Here is a 26,974-nt window from a genome sequence, read left to right on the forward strand (position 1 = left end):
CTGTGGATGTATTATAAGAACATCCACTCCTTCCAGACTGTGGATGTATTCTAACATCCACTCCTTCCAGACTGTGGATGTATTCTAACATCCACTCCTTCCAGACTGTGGATGTATTCTAAGACCATCCACTCCTTCCAGACTGTGAATGTATTCTAAGACCATCCACTCCTTCCAGACTGTGGATGTATTCTAAGAACATCCACTCTTTCCAGACTGTGGATGTATTCTAAGTGCTACTCTGAACAGGTCCCTTGTCACTCCTCAATAGCAGGACAACCATGATCCACCAGTATCTATTTTAGGCCAACACAGTTTTTCTCTTTCAACCATGATCCCCCCCCATGGTAGATACCTCCTCCTGATCACTGCTCACTTTGCAGTTTATAGATGCATTCCACTTCAAGAGGCAGGAAGCTAAACACACATCTCACGCTCCCCCATCCCATTAAGGCACATGCTCCGGCCTGTAGCCATGGTTTCCTATAGGGGAGTCAATCAAGTGACAGGAACAAAGACAGGCAGAGAGTGGTGCCTGCAGTGTCCTGCTTCCCCCTTTGTCTCCCTCCCACTCTCTCTCTTTTGCTCCCATCCTCACTACCCTTTCTACTCTCCTCTCCCCTCTCTGCACCGCCCCTGGGGCCACATACACACAGACGTACACATACATTAGATTGATCACTAATGGTGACGTGTGATCGCTCCAGATCACATTTGGAACGTTGTCTGTGCTTATTGTGCCTCGACGAGAGGCTATTAATATAATGAAGCTATCTGTGTTCTCAATCCCTGTTGATAGACATGGTGGAGATATATTCCTCATCTAGGCCTTTTCAAGTGGTGACATTTGATTTTGATAATGCTTTGGTGGAGTAGCAATCATAACAGTCTGTCTGTACGTGCCAATTAACATAATAAGGGGTGGGAGGGCGGGGAGACAAAGACAGGAGAGAGACACAATACAACACACACAATACAGACTAATAATCAGCTGACCTAATTTAGCATATTAATCAGCACAGCAGCACCAAGGAGCAGGAAGGACAGCGAGAGCAGCGGCTCTTCTAGTTGCTAGTCTCTCCATTAGTGCAGTTCAGAGGAGGCTTGGCAAGAGTGTAACACACACACACACCCACGCACACACACACACTAAAGGCTGAGGGGTCTGTACTGGAGGCTTCCATGTTGTTTGGCTTGTGAAGACACAGGACATGGATGGGAGCCAAATCCATGGGGCGAGAGTCTGTGTGTGTGTGTGTGTGTGTGTGTTCAAAGCAGCCCAGCGCTCTCTCCTGTTCTCTCAGACTCTTTCACATTATGTACATCAGATGCCTCGGCCTTTGTGTTCTGTTGCCTGGTGATCACAAATAGAAGCGGGGAGTGTGTGCATGTATACTCTGTTTATGTGTGTGTGTGTGTGGGGGGGGGGATTTTTAGTCAACAGATTGCAATGAAATATTGGTCTGGAATTGTCATTCACCAGAGATTACTTTTCTGAAATAGCTTTTTCACAGAAATGGACCATGCAGGTAAATATACATCCTCATGTGCACAAAAAATGTATTAAACTAAAACCAATGATTACTCAGCCAGGTGTGTGCATGCATGTGAGAGTGCGTGCATGTTCCTAACTTGCTTGACTGCGTCCCAGACATGTTGTTAGCTCTGTCCTCTTTAATACGTTGCGAAGTGTCCTAGAAACAAGGTGATTTCTGTTGAGTCTGTAAAAACCAACCAGAAGAATGACTTGATGCTCTCACAGGGTCACGGGGAACATTAGACAATTGCTCATCATGTCTGACTGTGTGGCTCAGTGGAGTGGTGTGGGTGAGGTATGGGATCAGGGTAGTGCTTCAGGTGCCAGGGGTGGCGCTCAGGGTGGGTTATGGGTGGGGGCTGGGAGGCCAGGTTTTGAGGCGATTTGGGGCAGGGTTGGGTTGGTGCAAGGGGTGGGGGTGCAGGGTTTGGGTGTAAGGGGGGTTGAGGCGGGACACAACGGCTGGCTAGTCCCTGAGACAATGTTCACTCACTGTCATCATTGCAGTGACCATTCAAATGTGTTTAGAGATGGTTTAGTAATACTACAACAGGATGTGATGATGATGTCACGTAAATAATTTCAATATCATCAAACTCGATACAGATAACAAAGACAAGGCTCAGGATGTCTTCCTACTTTCCCTCAGGTGGCTAAGTCATTCACCCTTGACCCTTGACACTTTAGGAATGGCTAGAAACACAACACCACACCAAAGTACACAGACAAAATTAATGTGGCTCTCAACCGTCCCTGACAATTTGCTGTAGAATAAAAGAGCCATTCACGCAAGCCTACAAAGGAGAGAGTAGTGAGAGTGAGGATATGTAGTGGCATAGTGTGCTGTCCCAAATGGTACCCTGTTTTCTATGTATTGCACCACTTTGACTCGGGCCCAGACACAGCCGTAGTGTGGCTGTACCATCATGATCAGCTGAGCCCTGTCATAGTTCCCCTTTATGAGCCAAACTGTCTGAGTCGGGAAATTGATGGCTTCGGATGTGCTGGCCTGGCTCTGCACTGCGGCAGAGGAAAAGGCAGTGTGTAGTGTGTGTGTGTGTGCATGCTTGCGGGTGTGTGCGTGTTTGCATGTGAGCATGCAGAAGCAGAGAGCTCATCAGTAATCAGAGAGCGGTGTTCACCTTTTTCTCTACAGGTATTAATTAGTGCACACACATGCAGGCAAGTGCAACCTCGGCTAATGAACAAAACATAAATACACACACTGATCATGTAGCCAACACACACAAACATCACCTACCTTATCAATGAACAGATGTTCCAAACAGTCTGCTGATTTCCTCTGCTGTGTCCTTGTATTTGGTCAGATCACAGCAGGGGTCCCCTCTGACCCGCTCAGCTCTCTCTCTCTCTCTAAGTTACACATGTAAAAACACATATAACAAGGCAATGGAAACACATAGTAAAACTGAAATGGCTTCTTGGTACCTAGTTATGAGGTTGGGAGATCGGGTACCTGACTAGACTAGCTAAAGACAACTTCATAAAATTGCTAGGTGATTAGTAGTATTACAGAGTAACAAATAAACCCAAAAATATAAATATATATATATTTTTTAAACCGGACAAATCTGACGGGCTGATCCTGGAAGCTAATTGGACTGTGCCACATTGCCACAACAATGCCAGGATACCGATTTCCCTTAACCAGCGTGCCCTGGAGTTACTGCACGGCCATGGATGACTGAGCAATGGAGCTTTCTCTGCCTGTCCAGATGTCCTAATTTACTGCGACTGGCGGCGTATGTAGCCCATTTAAATGCCCTCACACCGGGTGTCAGCGGGCGCAGTGTGGAGTGCCGGCTTGGTTACATCGTATCCATCCACCCCAGGTGACTCATGTAGCCTGTTGGTGTCCCTGGTTCAAGGCCTAATAGGACTGTGTCATGGCCTTGTGAGAGATTAGGGTCAAAGTCAGTAGGGAGAAAACGTTGATAAATGTTCTGAAATGGGGGAGGGACTGCCTGACTTTGTTCAATAAGAACACGGCTTTGAGTTTTCTATTGTAAAACGCTTTGCTACTTTGTGCCCTACTGAACACAACCTAGATAAAGCCTCACACTGGCTCCACCATCTCACAGCCTTTAAAGGAATCATAGAGATGGGAGAGAAACGAGAAACACCTTCCATTCACTCACTAGAACCCTTCCTTCACTCACTAGAACTCTTCCTTCACTCACTAGAACCCTTCCTTCACTCACTAGAACCCTTCCTTCACTCACTAGAACCCTTCCTTCACTCACTAGAACTCTTCATTCACTCACTAGAACTATTAATTCACTCACTAGAACTATTCATTCACTCACTAGAACTCTTCATTCACTCACTAGAACGGTTGTGGACATGCTCAGTTTGAAACCAACGGTACCGTTGTGTTCTAAAAGCGACAGGGGGATTTGGAAACGCACATGCTCAGTTTGAAACCAACTGTATTGTTGTGTTCTAAAAGCAACAGGGGGATTTGGAAACCTGTCTTCCTGTTGGGGAAGTTAATCCACTGTGGAACTGTGTTACTCTCTAATGCATAGAGAGGGATTTAAACAGTGGCAGTCACTATGTGGAAAAACACAATTTCACAGATGGCAAAGAGAGAGCGAGAGCGAGAGAGAGCGAGAGAGAGAGAGCGAGAGAGAGCGCGAGAGAGAGAGCGAGAGAGAGCGCGAGAGAGAGAGCGAGAGAGAGCGAGAGAGAGAGAGAAACTCTTTGGTAAACAACTAATGAAACACATCATCCCTGATCCAGGCAATACACAAGTAAGGATAGATCAAACGTCTGTACCGTATACACACCATCGCTTTAACATCATGGAGGTGGATTTGACTTGCAGATGTGACCTGATGGTACGGGTTCCTCCGAGTAATTAGAGCTGGGTATCTGGGGACCAACGTAAGATGTTGAGACAGGCTGTGTGAGGTCACATTGACCAGGCAGTGGGATGGGGTTGGCACCTCTGCCACCTGTCTTCTGGCAACGGGCCTGGTCTTAGGCACCCACCACCAGCTGGGATGCTTAAACTGCACATGCACACAAATGGGACACACACACACGTGCACACACGCTCACATGAGTGCCCGCACAAACACACAAACGCACACACTCCCAGATGTGGCACGTTGGAGACAGATGTTGTGTCACTGAGGAGAAGACGGGGAGGGAATGAGGGAATGTTTCAAACAGATTGTAGAGGGGAAGGTGTGCCAAGAGTGCAACCTGTCAGTCTGTCTGTCACAGTACAGAACATCCCTAGGAGGGGAATTATACTGGGAGGATACGGCAGTGTTCTGTACTTTCAGGGTTTTTTACTGTGTGTGTTGATGGGGAAAGTACAGTGTGGAGCTTCCTTATTTTCCTTTATTAGTGATGTTATGTTCTAGGATTGAGTGCACTAGCTCTGAGTCCGCATGTGAGTGCACTCTAATGCGTGCCTGTAAACCCTGTGTGAGAGATGCTATTCTGATCCACTCTCTCTTCTCTCTCTCCAAACTAAACGCAGAAGGCGAAGCTCCGATCCTTGAAACGATTCTCGCGGAGTTGTCTGTCTGATGACCTCACTGCAGGTTTGAACTGATAAGACAAGAGTGATTGGCCCGTCTAGTGGGGTTTAATATGCCTGATCATTAAAGAGAGAGCTACTTGATATGCGTACGGTGGTGTGGCCTTTCTATAAGGAAGTCAACGAGACACACTAAACACACGCACGAATGCACACACACACGATTGATAGGGCAGAGCTGTCAAGGGGCTGACATTATCTCGGTCAATGACGTGCGATTGAGCCACAAGATGAGCAATCATTGTCCTTTGTGACCGTGTCAATAGCCTCTTCGACAGATACAATTACCCTGCTGCTTCTGATCAGCCACTTACACACAGTGGGGAAGATTACGAGCAATAGACAATTTCAGCATATTCACTCCTTAATAAAAGTTACTCGACATGAAATGTAATGGATCAGGGAGAAACTGTATGTTGCCGGGACAATCGTAAATGAAACCAACTTGTATAACATTTTTCCTTGGCTGGATTGGTTCATTTGTGGGTGTCTTGGGAGCTCTGCTAGTTAATAAATACAGCTGAAACTGTAACTCAAGGTGCCAGTCATGACAAGCTTTATTAGCAGAGCAAAAGAAAAGGAAAGAAAGTCCAATGTCCAAAATACATATCAAACAACTACATGTCAACCAAAAAGAAAAAAAAAAGAAAAGAAAATAGCAATAATAGCTATCAAATAAATATTCACATCAACAACAAGATATCGGTCTTTCATTGTTTGAATCAAACATTTTCCTGCGACATTCTTTAAAGATGTCTTCACAAAGATTATAAAACAAGATATGTACAATCATACAACTGTTATAGGACATGCTAGGAGTTAGACTGCATCAATGTACCACACGCTGACTGTACTACACAATGGCTGGCTGCATATTAACTGATATGGTCCATGAAATGCTTCTGTATCCAATACCTGAGCCCCCTGTATGAGCTTGGAACTATTAGAAAACTTGAGAAAAACTAAATATTCTGAATCCAAATTCCGATCAACCCTTGAGATAGAAGCAGAACCTGGAGTTACAATGTATGTGGATATGTCCTGTTATGTGATACGCCCTCTTCACTCCCTATCTGTGCTACGAACCAACCGAGAGACTCAGAGGAGCCAGTCTGAGTCTCGATTGGTTTCCTGTGTTGAACTGTTGCTAGGCGTTGTTGAGGAATTCCAGTGTGTGACCAACAAGGAACCTAGAGCCTTTGTGCAAATCAAATCACTCCTCTAGTCACTGTGACTGACTGACTACCGCAGCTCACCACATAGGTTAGCAAACACGGTCTCAGTCACAAAATCGAAACAAGGATTCAATTCACGCTTTAATACGAAAATTAAAACACAATAAACCCAGAAAAACGGAATAATGGAAAAATATCTATCTTTGGACAGGGCCAGCCTGTGCATTTGTTAGTCGATTGTTCAAAGTTAGGAGGCTTCCACATAACGCACCCCAATGCAAAACGCTTCTACAAGCCAACAGTGGCTGGAGCCTCATGTCTTAGACCAGATCATTTCCTTCACTCACTCATCTCCTAACGATACTGTACAACTGATAGCAGACTCACTGACATCCTCAAATAGCAATATTCACCTTTAGTCTCAAATGTAAAAAAAAAATGGTTTAGCGGCACAGCAAGCCATGTCATTGGTTACCCTACATACCAGTGGCTACTGACGGGTAGAAGAGGAGAAAGGGGCAAACACAGATGGGACGGGAGCAGAAATGATGGTGGTTCAGTTTGTTTTGCCATACTGTACATAGGCTACTGTTTGTCCATGGAGCTGTCACATGACATATCTCCCAAACTGATCCCAAAGCTGCATTTTTTTATTGCCACTCGATCAGTTGACTTTGCGTCGCAATAACTTGGATCATTATTGCTTGATATGCTAAAGCAGAGCTAGATCAATGCCATAGTGTACACCCACATTTCGAACCGTGAAGCCAAAGATTCAAGCAACAAAAAAAAAAGGGGGTCATAGTTTAGCGACCCATTGGACTGGACTGTCCTCCATGTTGGTGGGACTTAAGTGCTGCTCACTGGAGGTTTACTGGAGGAACAAGAGCAATAGAAGGATGAGAAGAAACCTTTTGGAAGAGTAAGAGAGTAAAGGAAATGGAGTGCTACATTGGATTGTTGAAAATGAAATAAATCAACAGCTATATTTTCAACAATCAAGATGAACTTGGGGGATACGATGTTAAAGACATAATAGAAACTGCACATCTCTGTTGGTTATCAACAGTGTTTCCCCTAGGATTTTTTTCAGCAGCGGTGGCAAATTTAGTGTGTAGGGGTGGGAGGATAAAAGTTTTCACAAGATAAAAACGGTCACATGTTGCACATTTTCCAATTTGGACAAATCACCATGTGCCTAAATAGTAGTGATGTCACACCATCATGGTTGCATACCGTTACTGTAACAAGTTAGAACAATGGTTAGCTGATGATCAAAAAGTCAAGATACCGTACTGAAAAATATGAGATATGCACTAAGGAGTACTTCAGGACAAAGTGTCCACTTGTTCTGAATTGATTTCACTTTGGGGGGGGGGGGGGTTCAACATGGAAGAAATCCTTCTCTTGATAAAGCCCTCGTGATGAAACCCAACACGAATGGCCAATGGCGCGGCCCCCGACCAAACATTTTAGAGGCCGTCCTCTTCGCCGCAGATCAAATGTTTCTGTTTTTAAAGTTAATTTGCTGCAGTTCTACACATTTTGTCATGGCTTATGCTGTGTTCTTACGTTATCGTAGTGACTCAAACATTATAACAAAATCAATAGGGGCCTATGCCATGACATTTCTTGAATTTTTGATTCTTCCTGACTGTCTCGTTTTTATTTAGGTGATTGTTAGTTATCAAAGTTGATCTAATTAAAAAATATATAGCTCCATTATCTGTTCTACATGCTTTATATCTGGTTTCAGGCCTAAAGCTGCTAAAGGAATTTAGCTGAAACACTGATCAAAATACTAATAACGTGATACTGAAACACTTTCTTTCTCCTGTAGTAGGTCCGTAAACTGGAAATTCCATTTCCCCAGTGGACTCATCCTGACAGTTTTAAAGCATCATATTCTAGTTGCAAACAGACAGTCCTTTAAAGAATCACCTCAGGGGATTTTCAACACTGACCTGGTATCCATTACCATAAGCAAGTTCCCAGATCTCTTGACAGATCTGCATTAAACCATGTTGTGTCTATGGCCCAGGGAAGAACAATACCCTACTCCCTGGAAGTGGTTTCTTCTTTATCAAATGATGGGAGAGAACTGGATTTCTAGCACTCCAGTACATTTACTTGTTGTTTTTTTACTTCCCTATTTTATTTGCTTAACCCAAAGCTCCCTTATCTATCTGTTCTGTACATTGCCTCTTTAGCCTGGTACTCCACTGACTGAGAGCCTAGAAGAGCACGGATGGCTCACACCTCACAGTCTAGCCTGGCATCTGTCTGTCTGTCTAGACCTGCTGCTCTTATCACAGGCGAGACAATGAGATGTGTAATGGCCCTCTGTTCTCACTGTGGTCAAATCAAACACTCCTCTCTCCACGCCTCTCTCAATCAGCCCCCGTTGGGCCTAAATCAAGAAGAGCCCAAAACCATTTTGGGAGAACACCGATTTGCTCACGTTGCTACACCTTATAGTTCCCACTCTGCAGTGTAGGAGGGATACAATGTTCAATAATGTCTGATATATTTTCATGCTAGATTTGTTTTGAAAAATAGGCAATGCATTTTCTTGAGAGGCATTTTTTCTTCACAAAGTTTAAACTTTGTCACTTGTTGCACATTTTCCAATTTGGACAAATCAACATGTGCCTAAATAGTAGTGATGTCACACCATCATGGTTGCATACCGTTACTGTAACAAGTTAGAACAATGGTTAGCTGATGATCAAAAAGCCAAGATACAGTACTGAAAAATATGAGATATGCACTGAAGAGAACTTCAGGACAAAGTGGACAAGGTGTCCACTTGTTCTGAATTGATTTCACTTTGAGGGGGGGTGAGGAAGGATTCAACATGGAAGAAGAGCCAACTCTTGATTAAGCCATCGTGATGAAACACCCCCCCCCCCCCTTCCCCGAACCAAACAGTCAGGGGTTCTGGGGAATTGGAGCAGCGTGTGGGAGGGGAGTGACACGCCCCGCCCTGGGTCTCCACTCACATGACGGAGCAGCTCTTGGTCTTCTCCTTCTTGAAGGTAGAGGAGAGCAGCTCGGAGCGGCTGGGGAGGTGGAGGAGTCTCTTCGAGAGACGTCGGGTGGGGCTGGTCTTGGGGAGCGGCTGGAGCTTGTTGATGCAAGCAAGAGCGGCCGTCCGGAACACACTGTGGATACTCTTCTCTGAGGTGAATGCTGAACACTCCAGGTAGGCCTCAGCGCCTAGCTGCTTGGCCATAGAGGAACCCTGAGGTAGGAGGGGGGCAGAGAAGAGAGAGTGGGTGAGACCTTGTTCTGTTCCATACAACAGATACAACGGCTCTATCAGAACATTGTACCCCCCCTGAATAGACCCAGTGTGTGTAATGTGTGTATGTGTGTGTGGGCGCGATCTCAGTCTCACCTGCTCATGGGTGATGGGGACCTGTTTCTGATTGGACAGCTCCATCAGGGTGCAGACGTCAGTGCGCAGGTCGGTCTTACAGCCAATTAGAAGAATGCGTGTGCTGGGGCAGAAATCTAGGATCTCTGTCTTCCACTGGAAAGACAACAGAGTAGATATTTACTCACACGTAGTCATGATAATGAACAAGTCAGGATTAGGGTTAGGTCCAGATAGAGATCCTGAATTAATTCCTAATTGGAATGAATGGTGATGCATTTCCTGCTTTTACTTATGCAGGCAAATAAAAGCAAGGCATGTGATATTTCAGAAATTTAAATATTGTCAACCCAAATTACTGTTGTATAGTTATAAATACAGTTTATGAATTTTATACCAATCTTCTGAGTAAATATCCACTAAAATATATGTAAACAGACCATAAATGTCTCAATTTGTGTTTTCTTGGAAAGCTGTGAGCGTTATGATATGATAACGTTATGAAATTCTTGTTGAATTTACAACGTGTCTAAGTCACATCATCAACTGATTTCAGCCAGTGGAATATTGGCAGTTAATTTGGAAAACGTATGTTATCATTCCCAGAGTTGCCAACTTAGAGACTTTGTCGCTATATTTACTGCATTTTCAGACCCCTCCAGTGACTTTTATTGGTAAAAGATTCGAGCGACAAATTCAGCTACTTTCAGGCTGCCTTTGGAGAGGTTTGACAAAGAGAGTTTCTATGGTCATGATAGCATTTTGCGGCTTTTCCCACTCAATTATGCTGCAAACGAGAGTGGGAGAAACTGTCTGTGCAACAGAAGTCACAGCAACAGCCGCACACAGGCAGAGAAGCAAGGGGGGGGGGGGGTGTTCGACAGGAGAGGGGAGGCAAAAACGCACAGCAAGGAAAATTGGTGGTGTGTCATCACATCAACGGCAAAACGAGATCTAATGACTTCTAGCGACAAATCAAGCCAATAGTGGATCTCACTGAAACATTGTTGGCAACACTCCTCTAAAACTGGCTGGCTAAAGCTAGCTAACAAACAGTGCAGATAATCTTCAAATTCATTGTTTTACACAATATATTATCACAGCACTGGTTGACCAACTCTCTTACCAAAATGGCTGACCTTTTAGGACATCATAAGAAGGTTCATTTCCACTCTAGTATTGTAAGTCTTAATTCTATAGATAGGTCTCCCCAAATACAAATGTACCTGGCTTGTGAATACCTACATAAATTGTCAAAGGACCTGGTGAAGTACATAAACTAGCTATAAACTAGATAGCAGCAATACTTTGCCTCTGTTTTGAATGTCAAGTTTTGAAAACCCCAATAACATCCAGATTATTTTAGCCTGATGGCTGGAGACATACAAAAGTAGGTGGACACTATCTACACCACTCTAGTCGACGTTTGGCATTGCACCTGGTGATCTTAGGCTTGTGTGCGGCTGCTCAGCCATGGAAATTCATTTCATGAAGCTCCCAATGAACAGTTCTTGTGCTGACGAGGCCGTTTGGAACTAAGTAGTGAGTGTAGCAACTGAGAACAGCCTATTTGTACGTGCCATGTGCTTCAGCACTCAGTGGTCCCGTTCTGTGAGCTTGCCTACCACTTCGCGGCTGTGCCGTTGTTGCTCCTAGACATTTCCACTTAACAATAACAGCACTTACAGTTGACCAGGGCAGCTCCAGCAGAGCAGAAATTTGATGAACTGACTTGTTGGACAAGTGGCATCCTATGACAGAGCCATGGTTAAAGCAACTGTGCTCTTCAGTATGGGCCATTCTACTGCCAATGTTCGCCTATGGATATTGAATACCTGTGTGCTCGTTTTTATACACCTGTCAGCAACGGGTGTGGCTGAAATAGCCGAATCCACTCATTTGAAGGGATGTCCACATACTTTTGGCCTATTAGTTTATGATGTATGAAGCTACATGAAACAATTATAACTATTTTATTAAGTTACAGTTCATATAAGGAAATCAGTCAATTGAAATAAATGAATTAATATGGTCTCCCCTCATAAGGGGAGCCAGGCCCAGCCAATCAAAATGAGTTTTTCCCCACAAAAGGACTTTATTAGACAGAAATACTCCTCAATTTCTTCAGCTGTCCGGGTAGCTGGTCTCAGACGATCCCGCAGGTGAAGAAGCCGGATGTGGAGGTCCTGTGCTGCCGTGGTTACAAGTGGTCTGCGGTTGTGAGACCGGTTGGACATTTCGCCATATTTTCTAAAACGACGTTGGAGGCGGCTTATGGTAGAGAAATTAACATTCAGTTCTCTGGCAACAGCTTTGGTGGATATTCCTGGAGTCAGCATGTCAATCTCATGCCCGCTTAGGGGGGAAATGTGCGAAATATTAGTTTGGTGATCCCTTTGCGTAATACCCAAGACTGCTTTGTTTTCAAATGTCAGCATGTAGACGAAACATAAGGACAAAAAGACGACTTTGAGAAAACCCGGCCTACAAGACCCATTTTTATCACCACCCTGTCCTGAGACTGAGGGCCCGGAGACTAGCACTTTACCCGGGGGTGCGGCTTTGCCTTGTGGCGCTGAAATGAACATTCGAGGCCATCAAGCTACTATGCTCGGAGATAGTTGAAATGAAAATGGAGGTAGTTGCTATGATTGAGGCCCGAATACAAGAGGTTTCTGATACTTTAAAAGCAGATTTAATTATCCTGTGAAACGAGACGGTGCCAGCTATCACATCCTTCAAAAGCTGTACACCATGACAATTGCAGCACTGGAGACCTCGGCTTCCAGTGTCTCTGACGTGACTACCTCCCAGGAGGCTGACGTGAAACGCCTGACTGCGGATCTGAAAAAGGTACAGTAGACCTATGTGAGCTTAGAGGGAGTTTCTTGTCGCAATAACCTGAGACTGGTATTGGTCCCAGAGTCCATGCCACGGATTTCATCTCTGGGCTGCTGAAGGATGTTCTCGCTATGGATGAGAAGCCCCTGATTGATCGTGCCCACCGGTCACTACGCCCAAAGCCCCGGGGCAGTGAGAGGCCCCGTGACATTAATCTTCGAGTGCACTTTTTCCATGAGAAAGATGGAGATTCTCAGAGAAGCCCGCAATACCACTCTAAGCTTTCAAGGACAGAGCTTCTCTATCTATCGCAACTACTCCCCCACTGTGTCCAGGCAGCGCGTAGCTTTCGGGCAGGCCAATCGACTACTACGGGACCATCCAGGTATGAAGTGTGGACTGCGATTCCCAGCCCGTCTATATGGCTTTCAAAGACTACACCTTTGATTCTCCGGAGGAGGTTATGGCTCACATTCAACGCCACATCAAGAAGTCTTGAATTTGCTAATAGATCAGCAACTGTTGCTTGCTAACTGTGGATAGTAACTAAGTAGCCCACCTGTGGTATAACTATGTTTAGTTATAACTGTACTATTCCTGTATAGTTAGGAGTTGATGTGATTGAATGTTTTGGTCATCCAGTGTGCTTGCCTTAACAGCATTCAGTCATTTTTATTTCATTTTATTAAGGGTTTACGTAATTTGTTTGTTTCCATGCTGTCTCATTGACCTATTGAATTCGTTTACATATTGTCTCATTGACCCCGAAATATTTTTCGGTTATTTGTTTACCGCATCCGTTTGTCTCGACCCAGTAAACAGTAATGTTCAAAGGCTACAAGTTTTTGGAGAGTCTTCACTTCAATGTTGAACATTTGTAACGTCATTTATACCCACAAACTTTCAACGTTGCACAGACGTAGTTTTGTGGGCTTGACTGTACGCTGTCAAAACTTGGGGGTCGTTTTAATACGATTTGCTTACTTCAAATTTGAGGTTTTTGGGTGAGAGCCTTGGTACATTCTATTTATTTTCTCTATCAAAACCTGTTATTCGACTGGGAATATAATTTTATACATCTACAAGTGGTGCTTTCCTAAATATCTTGGCACATGGAATGAACTTTTTATTTTCCATCTCTTGTTTTGCTGCTTGATTCACTAACACAGAGCGCTACTTTGCAGGGCAGGACTGTGGGTTTGGGTTTAACACCGCACTCCCAAAGACATACTGTGCAAAGAAAACATGTTCTATTTAGGGTTGTACCTCGTTTGGGGAGGTATTGTCTAGGAAGGAGGTTGAATTGTCCAGTTCTAATGTTATTTTCCTTTTAGTTTCTTTTTCCGTATTTTTCCAAATATTACACCGTACATTGTTATTCTGAGACAAGTTATCCTGGCACTTTTGGGTATTCATTGCTTTCCCACTGTATGCTCTAATGACAGGGTTGTATAATAGGAGTGCTCAGGGTGGCCAAAATAATACCATCAAGTACATTTTGTGGAACATCAAAGTGGCTAACAACCCTGTGGCTAACAACACATTTAAATGGTATGAACATAAATTTAGCATTACTACAAGAGACTCACTTGAGGACTGGTGAGCACTTTAGGATTCGAAGGAACTGGGTTGGTCAACTGTTCCACTCTAACTTTTATAGTAAATCAAGAGTTGCTGCCATTTTGGTTGATAAAACTACTCCCTTTGTTGCTTTTGAGGTTATTCCTGATCCTAAGGGACGATACACGTCATAGTAACTGGTAAACTGTTTACTACCCCTCTTGTTTTGGCTAATGTTTATGCTCCCAATTGGGATGATATAAGTTTAAATTCTACCTTATGATCTGATATACCCCCATTTAGATTCCTATTTGTTGATGTTAGAGGGACTTCAAATGTACAATATCCCCAGTTCTTGACTGGTTATCCCCAGTTCTTGACTGGTTATCCCCAGTTCTTGACTGGTTATCCCCAGTTCTTGAAGTCATTGCAAAGATCTTCAGGCCCATCTAAATGTGCCCTACTTATTTAATATTTTCTTCAGAAATATGATATGTGTGATGCCTGGTGTTTACTACACCCTACAGATAGACAGTATTCCTTTTTTTCTCATGTTCATCAAACATACTCCCGCATTGATGACTTCTTTTTGGACAACAAACTTCTGCCTAAACTTGTTCCTATGAGTATTGTTTTTTTTCCTGACCATTCACCATTAGTGCTTGAGCTATAGTTTCCCCAGCAACCTCCTATATGTTATCAACAGCGTCTTAATTCCATTTTACTCTCAGATGAGTTTGTCAATTTAATTTCTTCTGTAATTACCTTATTCCTAGAATTTAATTCAACCCCAGGTATGTCCTGCTCTTCCATATGAGAGTCCCTCAGAGCAAACCTACGTGGCCAAATTAGTTCTTACACAGCCAACAAAAACCAAGCTCACTCTCAGCGGCTTTGAGACCTGAGCAAAGTACAGTAGACCTACATTGGATGAGAAGTATGCTACAGATCCTTCCTCTGATCTATATAAAGAACGCCAGCTACTCCAATCTGAATTTGACGAGCTCTCGACCAGACAAGCTGAACAATTACTCTTACGAGCTCGATACAGAGTGTATGAGCAAGGCGACAAGGCCAGTAAATTCCTTGCACACCAGATCCGTAAATCTGAGGCATCACGTTTAATCCCACAAATAAGGACCCTGTCTGACGCTACCACAGTTATACATAAAGAGATCAATGATACCACAGTTATACATAAAGAGATCAATGATCAATTCTACCACAGTTATACATAAAGAGATCAATGATCAATCCTACCACAGTTATACATAAAGAGATCAATGATCAATTCTACCACAGTTATACATAAAGAGATGACCATGGTGCTTGCCTACGGAGCTGTGAGGGGAACGGCACCTCACTACCTCCAGGCTCTGATCAGGCCCTACACCCAAACAAGGGCACTGCGTTCATCCACCTCTGGCCTGCTCGCCTCCCTACCACTGAGGAAGTACAGTTCCCGCTCAGCCCAGTCAAAACTGTTCGCTGCTCTGGCCCCCCAATGGTGGAACAAACTCCCTCACGACGCCAGGACAGCGGAGTCAATCACCACCTTCCGGAGACACCTGAAACCCCACCTCTTTAAGGAATACCTAGGATAGGATAAAGTAATCCTTCTCCCCCCCCCCCCTTAAAAGACCTAGATGCACTATTGTAAAGTGGCTGTTCCACTGGATGTCATAAGGTGAAAGCACCAATTTGTAAGTCGCTCTGGATAAGAGCGTCTGCTAAATGACTTAAATGTAATGTAAATGAGATCAATGATCAATTCTACCAGTTATACATAAAGAGATCAATGATCAATTCAAACAATTTTTCTCTGTGCTATAAACCTCTGAATCTCTTCAAGACCCTTTGCTGATTGATTCATTCTTCGATGGTCTGAATATGCCTTCAATTGATACAGACTACCATGACGGTTAAGAAGAAGAATTTACACCTGAGGAAATTGCAACTGCAGTATCCTTAATGAAAAGTGATAAATCACCAGGTCCTGACGGTTTTCCAAACAAATTTTATAGGACGTTTTCCGGTCTGCTTTGCCCATTCCTGTCTCGATTAGTTGTAGACTGTCTTAATTCATCAAAGCTAACACCTAGTTTTTATCAGGCTTACATTTCATTACTATTAAAGAAAACAAAGATCCCCTGGAATGTGGATCTTATCGCCCAATCTCGCTTTTAAACTGTGATGACAAAATCCTAGCCCTTAAACATCCATATGGAAGGCTCGCTGCACCAAGTAATACACTCTGACCAGAATGGCTTTATGAGAAATTGGCATTTGTTTTTCAATATTAGACACCTTATGAATATACTGTTCTCCCCAGGGTTGGGAGACCCAGATGTGGTGGTCTCACTCAATGCGGGAAAAGCTTTTGACCACGTTGAGTGGGACTACCTAACAGCCGCCCTTTATAGATTTGGCTTTGGTCCCAAATTCATTGCGTGGGAAAATAGTCTTTATTTCTCTCCCATGGCTTCAGTATGGACTAGCAACTTGTTCTCTGACTATTTTCCCTTGCACCACGGATCCAGACAGGGTTGTCCACTCTCCCCATTGTTATTTGCTTTGGCAATCGAGTCCCTTACCATCACACTGTGGTCTAATGAGGCTGTTCAAGGTATACTCAGGACGGGCTTAGAGCAGAATGTCTCGCCATATGCTGACAACCTCCTTTTGTTTATCTCCAACCCTGATACCTCATTACCACATGCCTTATCTATTATATAAAATAGAAAAATATATTTGAAAAAAAAATTAAACTTTCATTTGGTCCAGTGGATGGTCAGTCTATGGCCATGACTGTCTGTGAGTGTGAGTGGTTGCATTTCTCCACCCCTATCCAGATTGCCCTTTAACCTCTGTACCCTTCTGCCCAGTGTGTTTAACTTGTCTAAAATACAGTATCTTTATAGGTAAAAAAATTAATAATAATAATGTTTTACTAGCATATATTATTTATATTGTTTATTGTGTTGTCTTATTTTGTGTGTAAAACTGAATAAACAGAGTTTAAAAAAACAAACAGACATAAGTGTGAGATGGGGAGCATTACCTTCTTAAGCCCACAGTCGAAAATGTCTGGGCGGCTGATGTCGAAACAAAGGAGCACCGCGTCAGAGTCACTATAACAGAGAGGCCTCACGTTGTCATAGTAGGGAGAACCTAGAGGAGAGGAGAGACACTTGTTAACAGGGGTCCAAGACAACATGAAGCAAATGCTTCAATGGAGAGCTTACAATGAAAGACAAAAAAAAGACTTTGTCAAAACAACCTCCACAAACACTATCGTGGGTAGACTGTTTCCTTTTCTAAATATAATGCAGGAAGGAGACATCATATTTAATAGAGCAAAAAACCTGTAGTTCAGTGTGAGAGAGAGAGAGAGAGAGAGACACAGAGAGAGAGAGGAGAGAGGGGAGAGAGAGAGAGAGAGAGAGAGAGGGAGAGAGAGAGAGAGAGACCAGGGATTATCTCGAGGGGGATATCACTTCTCATACTGAGCTGAGCTGTACAATGCTGTCCCTTTCCTCTCTCTTTTCCCTCTCATCCTCTCCCCTATTGGTCTTTCAGAGGGGGAGATGAGGACAACCACGGCACTAAATCCACAATGATCTTTTTTAGCAGTGGATTAGGCAAGTGGAACAGAACAGTGAGGCTGGCTGGGGGCGGCAGAGCAGGCAGATGCTCCTACTCATGTGCTCGGAATCCTTAAGCAACTACTTCCCCCTCTCTCTCTCTCTCCCCTCTAAACGCCTCCTTGTCCTCCCCCCACTCAGCACAGCGCAATACCTCCAGTCCCTCTGCCGTTACCACAGCAACAGCCTTGGAATCCTCCATATGCATAAGGCATTCCCCCCACCCCTCCTTAAAGGCTGGCCGCAACTGCCAATCAATCATTTTACACATCCCGCAAACACACTGCTGTGCCTTACTGCCCACCCACCCACCTACCCTGCTTCCTGCTCTACACATTCCTCTGTTAAAACAATGTTGAGGCGCACACACATGCATGAAAACGCCTGCACACATGTATGAGGGCGCACACACACACACACACACACACACACACACAGTCAAGCATGCACACCACGCACACACACCCCTTGGTTACTTGAGTCTCTCGTTGTTTATTGGTTATATTTGGCATCAGTGAAAGGTGATTCTCACATCTTAGTCTAATCGAAGGGAAAACGAGAGGCTCGAAGGGATAATCTTGTTCCAATGGGCAGCTAATGGGTATAATTGATCTATATCTCCCCTTATGGCTATGAATACCACAATAGCCGATGGCGTCACCGTTCATTACCTATTACATTTATCCAAGCCAACATATGTACAGTGTGATGTACAGAACGACACTGTACCACCGACTCCAAAAGAGCACAATGAACACGGGCGCGTGTTCATATAGATCAGTCCATAAATAGTTAATGATTCTCCACATTATCAAAGGGTGCAATTGAATTAGCCCGCTGCTGTGAGACGCGTTTGGAATAATGACAAGCTGTGGTAGAATATCTGAGTAGCTTTAATGTTCTGTGTCGCTACTGTAGCGGGAACAATGGGACTGGCGCGTTGTATCGCGAAACACTTCCGTCCGCAGCTATTGCCTTTTGGAGAAGGCTACGGCGTTCGTGGTAAGGGTGTTTCCTCAGCTCACTCCTGACCAATGAGTGACCAGAGAGCACGTACTTTGAGCTACCGGAACATTATCAAACAGATCCTGCTCGTGGACTTGTGCTGTTTAGTCCACAGGAGGTAGCACAGTCCATCAACCCTCTCGGTTTAGGTTTCAAGTCGTATGTAGAGGAGAGACATGGCATGTATCGTCCAACGCACTGCTTACTTGCAGGTTCCTTCTCGACAACGCGACAACAATAAGAAATAATAAAAGATAAGAATACGGACATAAAGTAAATGGCTCAGTAGAATAGAATAAACATTTTAGCATAAGTATAATACAGGAAGGCACAATTTATTGTCCAATATTTACATGTGTTTTGGGGAAAGGGAAATTGGGGGGAAAGTGATTAAAATGTACAGTATTCAGCAACCATACTAAGAGTTTGATAGCAGCAGATGTGATGTGTGTGTAGTATAAATGAATGTGTGTGTGTGTGTGTGTGTGTCATAAATATAGATATTACATTATCATTACTATATTATAATTTACATTATGACATTAAGAAACAGTCAAGACACACGAATAATATCAGACCAATTCATTAAGGCAGTTCAAAGGCAGGGACAAAGACGGATTCTCATTATCATGATCAGTGTGCCCGTCAGTGTCTGCATGGAGGTGGCTAGCCGAGCATCCCTCTGCCTCCCAAAGAAGATTAAGAGGTGTGTGTGTGAGGCGTGGGTGTGTCGGGGAAGAGAAGGGCAGTCACGGACCGAGGAGCCCAGCGTGTGACTCTGCATTAAATGACCACTGATTTAAATGCAGAGATCGATAGACAGGATGCAAACAGGTGGCTGGGGAGCCATTTCAATGAAATACGGGCAAATTACTCAGCAGAAGAGGGATGAGCGAGCGGGGGGTGACACACACATGTCCTTAGGAATGACCTGCTGTTATGACCAACTGGGCTTTTAACACAGATCTCTTGTATATGTAGCAAGACATTGTTAGCCACTGAGCTATGGCCTAGGTATCCTCTCCCCCAGTAGCTGTAGGGGGGGAAGAAGGGAGGGAGGAATGGATGGAGGGAAGAGGGAGGGAGGGAGGGGGAGAAGGGAGGGAGGAATGGATTGATGGAGGGAAGAGGGAGGAAGGGGGAGGGAGGAATGGATGGATGGAGGGAAGAGGAAGGGGGGAAGAAGGGAGGGAGGAATGGATTGATGGAGGGAAGAGGAAGGGAGGGAGGGGGGGAGGGAAGAAGGGAGGGAGGAATGGATGGATGGAGGGAAGAGGGAGCTAGGGAAGGAGTGTGGCTGTCAGTGGCAGATCACAGTGAGACCTCCACTACCATTAATTCTTCACAGAAGCAGCACTTTTCCTCTGCTCTTTCACAGGCTTCTCCTCTGCTACAGGCTGACAATGCCACCACAGCCATACAACACTCTGTACAATGGAGCTCTCAGGATGTCTGATTTTCCACGTATCAGAAGATTGCTATATATTAATGTTGTTCCTTGAGATGGTTAACTTTTCTCCAGACGCTGTGAGAGAGCCGACACACCACTGAAAGCACAGATCCTAACTACGAGCCACATGTTCTCTCTCGCTCACAACTTCACTTTCCTCTCCTCCACTCTGCTCCTCCCCCTTTCCCCGCTTACAGATGGATACTTCCCTATGCATGAAACACAGACGGGGAGGATTCAGTAGAAAGAAAGAAAAAAAAGAGAAAAAGAAGAAAAGAAAACTAAAACGGTATCACCATTCCTGTCATGGCTGGGGCTGGACTCAATCACCACTACCGCCTGAAGCGGTGTGTCGAGGTGGAAAGTGGGCCAGTATTGTGGAAGTGGGATGGAAGGACAAGAGGATAGTGGAATTGGACTGGCCTGTCCCAATATCCACACTAGCCTACTACTAAGCAACGCATTGGGCATAAATTCTAAAAGGTATACATACTAGTGTGAATATATGGATGCTTCGTCGTACATCCAGGTGGGGGAGGGGCAGAGACGCAGTCTACTTTGGGGTGTTTTATATTAATCAAAGAGTGAGTTCCTTCATGGTTCTGCCTAATAATCCACGTCATTACCCTACAATTCATTTAGAAAGAGGAAAAGAGGGCATTCCGAAGGTCAGGCAGATTAATGATGCAGACTGAGAGCTGGGATGACTCACTGGGTTTTGGGATGTAACTATCCTGACATATCCACCCCTAAGGGCTGCAGTCTGCTGGGCTGATAACTATCTCACAACAACAAAACAGTTTGGGAATCGTAAAAACAACCCATGCCCATCCAATCCTAAAACAACCCATACCCATCCAATCCTAAAACAACCCATACCCATCCAATCCTAAAACAACCCATACCCATCCAATCCTAAAACAACCCATGCCCATCCAATCCTAAAACAACCCATGCCCATCCAATCCTAAAACAACCCATACCCATCCAATCCTAAAACAACCCATACCCATCCAATCCTAAAACAACCCATGCCCATCCAATCCTAAAACAACCCATACCCATCCAATCCTAAAACAACCCAAGCTCATCCAATCCTAAAACAACCCATACCCATCCAATCCTAAAACAACCCATGCCCATCCAATCCTAAAACAACCCATGCCCATCCAATCCTAAAACAACCCATGCCCATCCAATCCTAAAACAACCCATACCCATCCAATCCTAAAACAACCCATGCCCATCCAATCCTAAAACAACCCATGCCCATCCAATCCTAAAACAACCCATGCCCATCCAATCCTAAAACAACCCATGCCCATCCAATCCTAAAACAACCCATGCCCATCCAATCCTAAAACAACCCATGCCCATCCAATCCTAAAACAACCCATGCCCATCCAATTTCCATTGGAAATGATAGGTATCAACCCTGACATCACAGGATAAAGCCTTGACACATTTCAGAGTTGGTGTCAATTCCATTTAAATTCAGTCAGTTCCCTATCCAAACTGAAATTCCAATTCATTTGCAATGAGAATTGGTATTTCAGTTTACTTCCTGAATTGCAATGAGATTCACCCAAACCCTGACTCGTTCCCCATATCCCCTGCTTCCCTACGAATGTGTTATAATACATGAATAGAATCGGTTGATATTTCCTATAATTTCTTAATGGTCTTGGAATGTTTTACTAGCATAATGCAGATGGTCTCATCAGCTAAATGTCTGTGGACTGTAATATAGATGCATATATCAATGTAATGTATTTATCAAACAGGTTAGCCTGATCATCTTATAATATATCTTGACAGTACAAAGCCTGGTATCAGAAAGTCCATTTGAAAGACCCTCAATCACTCTGAAACAATCTAACACCAAACATTGTAGATCATCATTTACTTTTCATGAGTTACAGCCACTCTGTGTGTGTGTGTGTGTGTGTGTGTGTGTGTGTGTGTGTGTGTGTGTGTGTGTGTGTGTGTGTGTGTGTGTGGGAGCTAAGTGTCAGGCAGACCCAGTCCCTCTTCCACCCCTCTCTCTCTCTTGCATGCCGAACGGGCCAGTGTACTGATTAAAACCAGCGGATTGATTTTAGCCAGTAAATCCCAGAGAACCCGTTGGAGAGAGCTGCCACGAAACCCAATGATGAGATCAGTCCAATCAATGGTGAGGAGCATAACTAATGAGGAGAGACTCACTCAGTGAGAGAGCATCAGGCTGGCATAGAAATATAACTACTAGAACAGTAATTCCTATTCAAGTCAATTGAATGGTTGTCCTTTCTAGTAATTATACGTCTATGGCCACAGCAGCAGCAGTAGAGCTCAATTCTAACATATTACAGTTATGGGGTCAATCTGTGGCATGAATGAGGCATGAGTCACGACCATGCAGTATGTTAGTTATCTGGCGGATATTTTGTTTCCAATATGGACACTGGCTGCTGTCAGTCACAAAGAGACAAAGAAGAGGGGGATGGAGAGAGAAAGAGGGGGAGAGCAAGGGCGGGGGAGAGAAAGAGAGAACAGACGGTCATTTTCTTAGATGATTTCTTTTTAAGTCTAAGCAGTTGGGGGGTTCTACAAAGATAGCATGTGGATTTGTGTTGACATGTTCATACCATGGATCATTTAGCTTTTTAATGTTAGTAGGTATTCAAAAAAGAATTAACAATTATTTGATCAAATATTTAAGTTTGCCTTTACTACTATAGCCATTAGAAACGCATTGAAAAACACATTCATAAAGGGCAAAACATTTTGAAGACTGTCTTATATCTAGGAGATCAGGAAAATGTTTTTTGGGTTGAGGACAGATGTTTAACCCCTTATTTTTGTTGCCACAATACTACCTCCATACTTCCATTCATTTGTTTGGGTTGCCTTCAGCCGACCCGGAGAACACCATCATGTTTGTGAGAGTCTCATCTTTCTATTTTACCAAGAAGGGGAGTTATGGAGTGCTGCACCAGATGACCTGGTCTCCACAATCCCCCGACCTCAACCAAATTGAGATGGTTTGGGATGAGTCGGATCGCAGAGCGAAAGAAAAGCAGCCAACAATTGCTCAGCATATGTGGGAACTCCTTCAAGACTGTTGGAAAAGCATTCCATGTGAAGCTGATTGAGAGAATGCCAATAGTGTTCAAAGCTGTCATCAAGGCAAAGGGTGGCTATCTGAAGAATCTCAGATATAAAATATATTTGTTTAAAACTTTTTTGATTACTACATTATTCCAAATGTGTTATTTCATAGTTGTAATTCTAAAATGTAGAAAATAGTATTTAAAAATAAAAAATAAAAAACAGGGCCTCCCGGGTGGTGCAGTGGTCTAGGGCACTGCATCGCAGCGCTAGCTGTGCCACCAGAGACTCTGGGTTCGCGCCCAGATAAAATAACATAAAGAAAAACCCTTGAATGAGTAGGTGTTCTAAAACTTTTGACCGGTAGTGTAAGCACGATGTGATGGATTGCGACACAGCCCATGCATTGATTTTTGTATTATCTTTATTATGCACGGGTGCGTCAATAGCCTCTTAAGGATTCATTTGGTTTTTGGCAGGTATTTTTAAAAGGTGGACTTGACGTGCACCTTAGAATAGTTTTTAAAGTCGCTTTAGCTATGATTTCAGTGTTTGGGTGGTTGAAATGCAGGTCATAAGACTGCTACATAACCATCACATCTCACTGAGTTTCTCATCTGCTCCAAAAACCTTCTGATACCTCCCTCTGCCAAATCCACTGGCTCTTCCCACTAACACCTCCCTCCTTCTGCCCTCTGCCCATCAACGGGCACTGTGCCACTCAGTCCGACCAATCAGATCAGAGGCCAGGGCTCGGATTAAAAAAAGAGCCAGAGATTTGCACTGAAACAAATTACATTCACTATTTTTACGTTTCATTCTGTTCATGGGGACAACACATGCAGAGTGGACGACGATGGCGGTGGTAAACATGACTTTAAATAGGCTCCAATGGGGTCTCTTATACAAAGGATTTACAATATCCACTATGAATGCAGCCAAAGGGTACTAATACATATTAATAATCACAGGCTCAGCCATACTGGCCTACTGTAGCCAACAGACACATATCTAGAGTAGGGTATCTGAGTATGGAATAAGATATAGGCTATAGGTTGGTCATCATGCTCTATGTAAATAACATGAAGGTAACATTAAGATGTTACAGTATGCTGACGGCCAAACCATACTGATTCTGCTAATAATAAGCCTTCCTGACCCACTGTAGCTAACACATATCTAGAGTAGCCTACAATGGTATCTGTATATCTAGCGTAGCCTACAGTGGTATCTGTATATCTAGCGTTTCCTACAGTGGTATCTGTATATCTAGAGTAGCCTACAGTGGTATCTGTATATCTAGCGTAGCCTACAGTGGTATCTGTATATCTAGCGTAGCCTACAGTGGTATCTGTATATCTAGAGTACCCTACAGTGGTATCTGTATATCTAGAGTAGCCTTCAGTGGTATCTGTATATCTAGAGTAGCCTACAGTGGTATCTGTATATCTAGAGTAGCCTACAGTGGTATCTGTATATCTAGCGTAGCCTACAGTGGTATCTGTATATCTCGAGTACCCTACAGTGGTATCTGTATATCTAGAGTAGCCTACAGTGGTATCTGTATATCTAGAGTACCCTACAGTGGTATCTGTATATCTAGCGTAGCCTACAGTGGTATCTGTATATCTAGCGTAGCCTACAGTGGTATCTGTATATCTAGTGTAGCCTACAGTGGTATCTGTATATCTAGCGTTTCCTACAGTGGTATCTGTATATCTAGCGTAGCCTACAGTGGTATATGTATATCTAGCGTAGCTTACAGTGGTATCTGTATATCTAGAGTAGCCTACAGTGGTATCAGTATATCCAGAGTAGCCTACAGTGATATCTGTACATCTAGAGTAGCCTACAGTGGTATCTGTATATCTAGAATAGGGGGAGTATAGAATGAGATCTGTGTATAGAATGAGATCTAGGTACTGTATCAAGGCTAGATGTGTGAATCATCATTGATGTGTGTCAGGGAGGGAGGGCGGTGTGTGTGTGTGTGTATCTGGGAGGGAGGGCAGCAGTGTGAGGGGGGATATGAACAGGTGCAGCTTGGCAGGGTATATCAAGGTTATCAGTTAGCCACTTGTTTTCAGGTCAGTGGTTTTACAGTGGAGGGCCCTGGGGAGGTTTTACACCAACACCATGACTCCATGCTGCACTCAGTTAGCCTAACATACAATGTAGTTAGCATAATAACATACCGTAGGCCACAGGGTACACTACTCAGTTAGCACAACATATAGTAGGCCAGTGGTTTTAAAACCTCTCCTCGGGGACCCCCAGACATTTAAAAATGTAGTTGTAGCCCTGAACTCGCTCACCTGATTTAGGTAATTAATGTATAATTAGTTGAGAAGTTAAATCAAGTTTGCTATCTCTGGAAAAGTTAAATTACATAGAAAGGATGGGGGTTCCGGAGGAGAGGTTTTGAAAACCCATGCTGTAGGCTAGTGTCAGTAGACTACACGAGCAAGATTCTATGACGTCGTACACACTACACATACATCAATATTGTGCTGCCACATAATAAGACTGGGTGTGCTGTGCTTTCAGGCGTTGCTATGATATAGTAAGTCATGTCAGTAATGTATCAATGTTCAACACAGTCAAAAGAAAGAGCTAAAGGCCGGCCCTGAGTGCGAATAATTCAAGGCCACTGTGACGCAGGTCATATAGAGGGATGATATAGCATGAAGGGTGTTGTTACCTGATGTGTCCCACAGACTGAGCTCGACGCGCTGTTCCTCCAGTTCCAGACACGCGGTGTAGTTCTCAAACACCGTGGGCACATAAGTCTACGGAGAGAAGCAACATAACCTCATCCCTGCTACTACTGATGGAATGTATCATTTCATAATTAGGACCTACATGAAAGGAAGCTCTCTAATGTGAAAATAGTACAAATGTGAGTGTAACTAATTGGTAGGCTAGTCCAATAAGCAATTATGCAGTAAATCATGTCTGTCTCTATACGCATGGAATATAAAAAAAAGCGGAAAAAGTGGACAAATTAACTATTTAAATGAATGGGGGGGAAATGATGCATGATTATATATGGTTTATATGCATGATTATATATGGTTTATATAAGCACATTCAATATGATGATCAGAAGCGTACAGTAGAAAAGTTGATATAATCCAACGTGAAGACTGAATTCTTGGAAATGCGCATCGTGTAGCAGCTATAGCAGCCTCTAGCTGAAGCGGAAATGAATCCATTATCAATTAGAATACATTCCTAACTTTCCAAAAACATTTCTTAGAGTTATCAAACCCACATAGGCATCTACTAAATCAATATGGATGCTCTGCAGAATCTATACGATTTGTATCTTAAAATGTCAGTATTGCAAATATTAGCATACCTCTGGATAGCAATCCTTTGCGAGGACTTGCAAAATCGCCGTTTTTCCGCATTGAACATCGCCAACAAGAACCAGTTTACATCTCACCACCAACGGCTGCGTATTTCTCCTTTCCTTCATATTTGTAACGGTAAAGAAAAGACTTCAAAGAAAATGAGTAAAACACGCGAAACCCCAAAGAAAAACGGTCCTCGGTCACGTAAAAGCACTGTAGCCTATTCCCGACGTGTGGTTTACTCCTAAACTGATGCCTGCAGTTGATGTGAGAAAAAGAGGCAACACTGCGTCTCTTTATACTGAGCTCACAGACAATATGCGCGCGGTTCTCCTGACTCTCTAGCGTTCCTTTCACTGCCCC

General features: G+C 43.7%; 1 protein-coding gene across 1 annotated transcript; it reads right to left on the reverse strand.

The window, feature by feature from the left end:
• Positions 1-5,644: 5,644 nt before the first annotated feature.
• rnd1b (Rho family GTPase 1b) lies at positions 5,645-26,974 on the reverse strand. The gene is made up of 5 exons (XM_029622852.2): positions 26,617-26,974; positions 25,957-26,044; positions 17,128-17,237; positions 9,687-9,821; positions 5,645-9,530 (listed from the first exon to the last, which is right to left on the reverse strand). Exons 1-5 carry the CDS (start codon positions 26,734-26,736, stop codon positions 9,285-9,287), a joined length of 699 nt encoding a protein of 232 aa, XP_029478712.1. The 5' UTR covers positions 26,737-26,974; the 3' UTR covers positions 5,645-9,284.

This window comes from Oncorhynchus nerka, linkage group LG20 (assembly GCF_034236695.1).
Source record: "Oncorhynchus nerka isolate Pitt River linkage group LG20, Oner_Uvic_2.0, whole genome shotgun sequence".
In the NCBI taxonomy this organism is placed as follows: domain Eukaryota; kingdom Metazoa; phylum Chordata; class Actinopteri; order Salmoniformes; family Salmonidae; genus Oncorhynchus; species Oncorhynchus nerka.